Source organism: Hyaena hyaena, unplaced genomic scaffold (genome assembly GCF_003009895.1).
Source record: "Hyaena hyaena isolate Hyena2069 unplaced genomic scaffold, ASM300989v1 scaffold_1674, whole genome shotgun sequence".
Taxonomy (NCBI): domain Eukaryota; kingdom Metazoa; phylum Chordata; class Mammalia; order Carnivora; family Hyaenidae; genus Hyaena; species Hyaena hyaena.
In genome coordinates, this window is record NW_024082302.1 from 235,653 (window position 1) to 244,822 (window position 9,170).

Here is a 9,170-nt window from a genome sequence, read left to right on the forward strand (position 1 = left end):
TTCACCCATTAGTGATGATGCCTAAGAAGAGTTATATGAGGGAGAAAACAGCCCAAAGGAGAAAAAAACTATTAGAATAAAGAGCATGATGGTACATGGCTATGGAAGGAACTCAGTGCCCTCTCGTAGTTAAGAAATTCTGTGAAAGTCAAATCAAACATGTAAAATGTATCACATGCTGACACCAAGGGGAACTTGAGCAGTAAGTGATGCACCATTTGGGAATCCATGGGATATGTGGTAAGTGTCCTTTAAATGGGAAGCTTTGCCATGCTCTTTGGTCTATTATGAGACAGGTTGATGATGCCTCTTTTTGAATTCTAGAGTCTCAAGTCCCTGACCAGCCAAGCTCTCTTCACGTGAGGCCCCAGACCAATTGCATCATCATGAGTTGGACTCCTCCCTTGAACCCAAACATTGTGGTGCGAGGTTACATAATTGGTTATGGTGTTGGGAGCCCTTATGCCGAGACAGTGCGTGTGGATAGTAAACAGCGATATTATTCTATTGAGAGGTTGGGTGAGTAGCTATGGTTTTTATTCTATTAAAAGAAAAAATGATTTGTTTGAAATTACTTTCTTTTCTTGTTTGAAAAATTGTTCTTCGGAATTTGATTTTAATTTGTAGAACATGTTAATTCTTAAAACGAGTCTCTTTTTCTATCTCTTGTAAGTCTACACACACACGCACGCACACACACACACACACACACACACACACGTTTTCTTCTCTGAATTTTGCATTGGGGAATTTTATCTAGAGACATTCACAACAGTAGGTGCTGAGCTGTGTACTCTTGTTTATGTGCTATAGGATACAAAAAGTGAATTGTATTAATTTCCTTTTCCCTGGTGAGTAGAAACTTCTACTCTTAATTCTTATAAAAATAAAGTCAACATTTTTTTTTCATTTTTTCTCACTAGGAAGATATTCTGTCAATTTTTCTTTAACACTGGATTATCTAGTCACATTGCCTTCTTGTCCCTTAGTATTTAGAGGCAAAACTTTGTGGCAGTATCATTATGACCATAAAACAAAAGGTAAAACAAGGAATTTTCTCTCTTTTTTTATGTTTATTATTTTGAGTCAGAGAGAGAGAGAGAGAGCACAAGCTGGGGGATGGGTGGGGGAGCTTGGGGTAAAGAGAGGGAGAGAGAGAATCCCAAGCAGGCTCCACACCATCAGCACAGAGCCCAGTTTGGGGCTTGAACTCACAAACTGCAAGCTTGTGACCTGAGCTGCAATCAAGAGTCGGATGCTTAACCAACTGAGCCACCCAGGCGTCCCAAAAACAAGGAATTTTCAATCAAGCCTGGAAACTTAGTTGCCAAACTCCTCTCTGCATGCATTCCAACCTCTTATCATCTTCAGCCTCATTTGACTAAATACACTACTTGAATTATGACATTTCCTAATTCATTGAAAATTTGTTTATTTACAGAGGGCTAATGTGTAATCAAAGTGTTCATATCCATTTTATAAATGAGTTTCCATAGTATAACAAGAGATTATATCATTAAAGAGAAAAATCAGAGGAATGCATGTGATACATAGGCTGCTAAAAACTTAAACCAGTCTCATAAAACACAAAGCAAGTTGATTGTACCCATTGATTTAACTCTATATTATTTGCAGTAAAGCACGTTGACCTCCTCACTGGGAATATTACCTGATTCGTGGAAATAGGGGATGCTACTTATTTGTAATTTCTCTCACAAACAGAACATTTGTGATGAGAAACTTGATTTGAATTTGAATACCTTTCCCTGCAGTAGCAAGAAAAGATTTTCTCAGTACAGGAGGAAAATTACACTGACCCATTCTCTCTATAATTGCCTCAAACACTAATAAGAATAGCACCTACTGAAAATTTCCACAATTCTAGTTAGCTTGGCATTTAGAAATACTCTTCTTAGTCAGTCCCTGAGTTTGAATGTTAAGGCAATCACAAAACATATTTTATGACTGTCGGACCTGTGTCAAAGGACTGTCATTTATCCATTATTCACTGGGCTTCTTCTCTAACAGTTGATCTTGATGCCACCCAGCAGAGGGAGAGATCCCCACAGCCGTTTTCAGGCTCTGCTGCAATGAGAATGTGGTACAAAGTCAGAATGAAGTCATGAAGGAAAACAACATTGCTTCATTGTGTCCCTTTGGTAATGATGTTCTTTACTACGAGCAGACTGTCCAGGAGTCTCCCAGGCTAGCAAAATGCAGGCTTTTGGGAGATTGCCACAGGGAAATCTCTCCAAATGCTTACAAAGAAAACAAGCTCTCTTTGTTTAGAGAGTTAAGAAAACTGTTAAAGATAAAATGGATATGAACCTATCTCTATGGTAGATAATCATGTGTTTATTACACTTTAAAACTTATCTGGGAAAAGATTTACATACATACCTTCAGATACACATACACACATATACATATGGATATATACATACATATTTAAGCTCTACCAGCAGATCCTCTTCTAATGCAGTCCTATGTCTTAACATAAAATACGAAATATTGTTCAAGTATCTGCATAGTTAGACAGAAAAACCGGTATTTTTTCAACATGTGTATCACTATTAACCCAAAGTATATATTAAACACATCTATATCTATATCCCTCTATCTATCTATCTATCTATCTATCTATCTATCTATCTATCAAAAAGATAGTATGAACCTAGCATGCTTATTTTAATGTTGAAAAGAATAAAGAAAGCAATCGGTTTCTTTGCAAAGTTTGGATGTGGACTTGAGTGAATCCTTTATCTTTTCAAAAGTAGAATGTAAGATGTCTAACATAAACTTTGGCTAAATAGTGGAATATATTTTTTAAGGACTGTATAACAGTTTTACAATTAAAAATGAATTAAGGAAAGTTATAACCCATTAAAGCATAGCATCAGCTATAACTTCAATTGTCATGGTTGTATTTTAGACTATAAAAAAGCGATTTGGTTTATAATTGACAAATAAACTTCCTCTTCTCTTTGATAGGAGACCAGAACTTTCAAATAGCATTTTGTTTATCAGGCATAATAATTGAATATTTAGACACCAGGCACTGTGATCTGCTTGAGGGCAATAAATACAAGAATGTTTTGAACAATTTCTAATGTTGCCTGATTTTAAACAAAGCTTACCTAGTGTAGACATAGAGTTTCATTAGCCAATGTTGTACTGTTAGATGTTTATAATTAATCTTTGACATCGTATTCCTCTTAGTTTAAGAGCCCTAAATGCCACCTTTGATGTATACACATGGTATAGATCCATAAGATTTGAATTCTAGCAAATGTTTAGCAAAAGTAATTTGAAACCAAGTCCCCCTTTTAAAAACTCACTGTTTACCTACTAACCTATTCATCAATCTATTGATTGATCAATTTATCTCCCTCACATCTTTATGGAAGTATTTGTATGTGTATAAACTGTATATATCTAAAGCATACCATTTTTTTAGTTTTTAAATGAGCTTTATTGTGGTATAACTGGCATACAGGAAACTGTGTTTTTCAAATTTCTTCTTTAATTTCTCTCAGTGATATTTTATAGTATTCTATATAGGAAATCTTGAATGTTTTTTGTTAATCAAAATATACATATTAGATTTATATATGTGTGTGTTTATTAAATTTAGTCCCTCTTTATATGTGTGTATATTAACTATTTTAAATGGGTTGTTCGAGTTTATTTTCCAGCTGTTTGCTGCTAGTTTAGAAGAATATGATTGTTTTTAAACATCAATCTAGTGTGATAAGACTTGTTAAATTCACTTATTAGTTCTACTGGTAGAATACTCTGAGAATTTCCACAAGCATATCATATGTAAGTAGGAACAACTTTACAGTTAATTTCTGATCTCCTGCTTTTCAATTTCTTTCTTTTGCCTTCTCTTGGTTAAGATCTCTAGTAAAATATTGAATAGAAGTGGTGGAAGCAGGGATTTTTTTCTTGTTCCTGATCTTAGTGGGGGCATAAAATAGGATATTGCTATAGATTATTCATGGGTGTCTTATCAGCTAGAGGAAGTTATCTACTTTTGCTAGCTCTCTGGGAATTTTTGTCATGAATACTTGTTGAATTTTTGTATAATAAGTCTCTAGCTCTTTTTCCTCCTTTATTATTTTTATTTTTAATATGGTGAATTATATTGATTGATTTTTGAAGAGTAGCTAATCTTGAATTTCTCATACAGATCTGTGATGTAATATCCTTTTCTTGTATTGTTGGATTTGATTTGTTAATATTTACTAGGGAATTTTTTGTCTAGTTTCATCAGATGTATGTATCTACTCATATTCATGAGGTATATTTTCCTAAAATTTTCTTTCCATGTAGTGACTTTATCAAGTTTTATTATTATTATTATTATTATTATTATTATTAAGGTTATACTGGTCTCATTAAATTATTTGGACAGTTTGTTCTTCTGTTACTAAGAAAGTGTGTGTAAAATTTATATTACTTATTCCTGGAATATTTGATAGAATTCACCAACAAAACCATCTGGATCTGAGATTTCCTTTTTAGGAAGGCTTTTGATAATGAATTTAACTTCTTTAACATATATAGATATTTTTGTATTTTGTATTTTTTTTCTTGTGTTGATTTTGGTAAGTTACAGTTTTCATGGCATTTATCTACTTCATTTTGTCACATTTGTTGGCATAGAATTGTTCATGCATAATGGTCTTTTGTTATCTGCAGTGAAAAATGCTGTCTCATTTATGATGTTGATCTTCTATGCCCCCTCTATTTTTTGTAATCAGTCTAGGTAGGGGTTTACCAATTTTGCTGATCTTTGAGGTTTTAACATTACTAATTACTATCTGTCTATATTTTATTTCTTTCATATCTGCTTTTACTTTTACTACTTTCTTTCTTGTACTTATTGTAAAATTTATCTCTATTTCTAATTTCTTTTTTTAAATTTTTTAAATGTTTTTATTTATTTGTGTGTGTGAGAGAGAGATGGCATGAGCAGGGGAGGGCCAGAGACAGAGGGAGATAGAGAATCTGAAGCAGGCTCCAGGCTCTGAGCTAGCTGTCAGCACAGAGCACGTTGCAGGGCTCGAACCCACAAACTGTGAGATCATGACCTGAGCCAAAGGCAGATGCTTAACCGACTGAGCCACCCAGATGCCCCTATTTCTAATTTCTTAAGATGGAACCTCATGAAGTAGGTTTTTAAAGCTATTAGTGTTCTCTAAGCATCCCTTCCCTTCCATCCCACAAATGTTGATATGTTGTCTATTCATTAACATTTAGTCCAAATATTTTCTAATTTCCCTTGATTTAGTTTTCCCCTGGAGTGATTACGTGCGTTGCTTACTTTTCAAGGTTGATTTTTCCTAAACATCTTGTTATTATTGGTTTTTAATTTTATTTTATCATGATTAGAAAATGCACTCTTACTTCAATATCTTTAAACTTATGGTGACCTGTTTAAATTCTGTTGAATGTACTATGTGAACTGGAAAATCATGTGTGGTTTACAATTATTAGATATAGAGTTCTGTAAATGCCAATTAGATCAGAGTCTTTGGTAGTATTTCTTTTATCATCTGTATTTTTTACTAATTTTTTAATCAATAGTTTGTGAATAGCTAAGATGAGGTGTCAAAATCACCTTTTAAAAACATGGAATCATTTTTGTCTCCCTTTAATTCTGTTGATTTGTTTGCTTTGTTTATTTTGGGAGTCTGGTATTAAGCCAATACACATTGATAACTGTTCTGTTTTCTTAGTAAATCACTACATTACAGATGCCTCTGTCTACACTTACAGTTAACATTATTTACCCTTTCTTATGCTTACAGTTTACGTGGTATATCTTTTTCATCTATTACTTTCAGCCTATATCTTTATATTTAAAGTTATTCTGTGTCTTATAGGCAGTTTATAGTTGAGTATTACTATTTTATGCCCTCTGAAAAAAAATCTGCCTTTTAATTGTAGTTTTTAGGCGATTAGTATTTAATGTAAAATTTAATGTTAATGTAAATACATGAATGGTTGGATTTAGGTCTATTATTTCACATTTACTTTCTGTTTCTCCCATCTCTTTTTCATTTACCTTTATGAACTCCCAAGCTCAGAAAAGAAAACTGATTATTTATAAATATCTAGATACAGTCATTGCTTTTCCAACTGAGATATTTCTACAAGGACTTTGTTCATCCTTATCTAAACAGTGCATTTAAAACTATTACATATTTTAAAGAGAACTGGTTGAAATCTTTCACCATCATCGATGTGAATTAGCAGAGATCTACAGGGAACTAATGTTCATAAACTTGGTATTACCCTATGAAAGGAAGAATTAAAACTTTATAGTCTTAATGATTACCTGTTACTTGTTTTGAAATGTTACGACCCCAATACAAAAAAAGATATTTTTTAGTTTTTTTCATGAATATTCAATTATTATTTGCTTTCATTATTATCCTTTCACTGATTTTTATTAGACGGTATGGTTTTAATAGACTCCTATTTTAAAAAACATAATCTAAGCATACTAAAAAGTAGGAAAAATTGGAAATTAATGGTATTCTGGATATGGGTTCAGTTCCATATTTTTCTCTCTGCCACAGTGTTTGATTCTGGGAAAGTTATTTGAACTCTGGCCGTATAGTACAAATAATAAGAAAAAAAAAAAGAAAAGAAAGAAAGAAAATGAGTGTTCCATTTATAATTAAATTTCTCAGAATCCAGTGGCATCAAATGTGCATTTCAGTTCTGTCTTTAACAATGGATTATTGGTCATGTGTGCACAGTAGTTTTTTCAGTAACCACAGTGTGGGAATCTTGAAGACTTGATTTTCTCATCTGTGAAGTAGAGTCTTAATGGATAAGTCTTAAAGGATAGTAGCTACCTTCCAAACTTTCTGTGAGATTCAATTGAGATAATAAAAATAATGCCATTTTCAATTCTTTTAAAAGTTAGAAACATCATGCACATGTGAATAAGGGGTAGTTCTATTATCATTTGGTACATCAGTGGTTTAGCAAATATAAATAATACAGTTCCATAAGCTTTGAATTGTGTGTTTATATAAACTTTAAAGTTTATAGTATTTTAGTTTGTCTTCTTTACCTAAAAGTAGACTATATAAAATACAACTTAAAAATAGTTGAGGATCCCAGGGTTTTAAACTGTAATAATTCATCAACTGCATATTATATAAAACATATTTGTTTACTGAAATTAATATGAATCAAAAATCTAAACAACACAGTGACATTCAATTCAGTGTGAAAGACAAAAATGTACACTCCTGTTATCAGCAATAAAAGAATACTGATTAAAAAATCCTGAGTCGGAGAGTTAGATTCATTCAACATGAGCACTGGTTGCTCAGAGAGGAGTGAGAGGGGATGGGGGATGGAGGGAAAAGGTCATTCCATGAGATGATTACTTAGAATATATCAGGAAGAATGGATTTTATCTTTTATGATTTTTTTTCTGAGGTTAGTGTCTTCTAAACCAATAGGCATTTTCTAGCAATCTTTAAGGGCAGCCTTAGGGTGATTCATTAATAATACATATCATTCTATTTGTAACTCTTCTCTCACCTCTACTCCCTGAGGTCCTAAGTAGATGCATGGTCTTATACCTGGTGAATTTTCTAAGGCTATTTAGAAGAATCTGTTACAAAAGATAAATACCATTATTGAACTAGAACAGAAGATACCTCATTGGGGTAATATATATCTATATATCTATATCTGTATCTATCATTAGAAGTCTCTACATCTCCCTGTTTTGTTCTCCCTTTTTTAAGTAACTTTTCCACATCTTACCTGTGTTTTACAATCTGAATTATTAGTTGTAAAATAAAGGACTATGACAGCAAGAGTACTAAAATGAGAAAAATCAAAGCTAATTTCTTTAATGAAACAGTTAAAATGTTACTTTATCAGACTCAGAGAAATATTGTCATCGATGCAAAAACATGGCTCTTTAGTATGGAAAGAGGAGGAGGGTAGGAGCTAATTCCAGCCTGATCAGGTCTTGTACTAGAACATATTACTTCAAGGAAATTTTACTTTCTACAGGTAAAAACAAGGTGTTCTGGTAAAATTGAATCTCTTTAATTCAACAAGAGAATTATACAATGTAGGATCACATTTCTAAAATTTCTGATCAAAAAACAAGGCATACTTCAGGTATGAGTCCCAGAGTTTCACCATGGAGGTCTATGAATTGTTATCCTATGAGCTAGAGTCAGAGCTAACATGGAGAGAAAAGAAAGTAAAGCAGATGTCTGGACATTTTGCTTTATTATGCAATTATACTTCTGGGTTAATATTTATCCTTTTACTTCTATCAGTTTTTCCCTCATGTAATTTGACACTCGGCTTTTAGTTGCAAAATTTTTAAGGATTATTTTGTCCTCTTGATGAATTAACCACTTTATTATTTATGAACTATTCCTCTTTATCAGTGGTAATATTGTTTGCTCTGAAATCACCTGCGTGTCTGATATTCATATACAACTGCAGCCTAATTTTTGTTTGTGTGTTAGCATGACATATTATTTTCACTATTTTACTTTCAAACTATTTGCATCTTTACATTTAAAGTGGGTTTTTTTGTAGGCAGCTTATAGTTGGGTCTTGCTCTTTTATCTAACAATCTCTGACTTTTAATTGGGGTGTTTGGGCCATTTATATTTAATGAGAATATTGACATGATTGGGTTTATATCTACCATCCTGCTACTTTTATTTCATTTGTCACACTGTTGTACCATCTGATCTTTGTGCCCTTTTTCTTTTCTTTTTTTTTTTAAGATTAGTTGAATATTTTAGTAATTTATCTTACATCCTTTGTGGGCTCATTAGCTATAATTCCTTTGCTTTCTTAGAGATTACTTTAGAATTTATTACTATTGACCTTACAAAAATATTATATCAGTTCACAATACATTTTTATTTTTTTCTTTAAACAATAAATATCCCTTAAGGTTAAAAATAAGAATATGTATTTTATCTTAACTACACAGTTACCATTTTAGTGTTCATTCCTTTGTGTTAATCCATATGTTCAACTGGAATTATTTTTCTTTGTTCCTAAAGGATTTCCTTATTATGTCTTGGAATGGAATTATGCTGGTGATATATATATATATATATATATATATATATATATATATATATATATATATATTT

General features: G+C 32.2%; 1 protein-coding gene across 1 annotated transcript in view; it reads left to right on the forward strand.

Annotated features, from left to right (window-relative positions):
• LOC120226379 (netrin receptor DCC-like) overlaps window positions 1-519 on the forward strand; it is a gene marked incomplete at its 3' end in the record, with an annotated part of 36,931 nt that extends 36,412 nt beyond the window's left edge. The window contains exon 3 of the mRNA XM_039224562.1: window positions 325-519. Within this exon, the coding sequence (XP_039080493.1) occupies window positions 325-519 (195 nt within the window). The remainder of the gene's footprint in view (window positions 1-324) is intronic.
• Window positions 520-9,170: the final 8,651 nt, after the last annotated feature.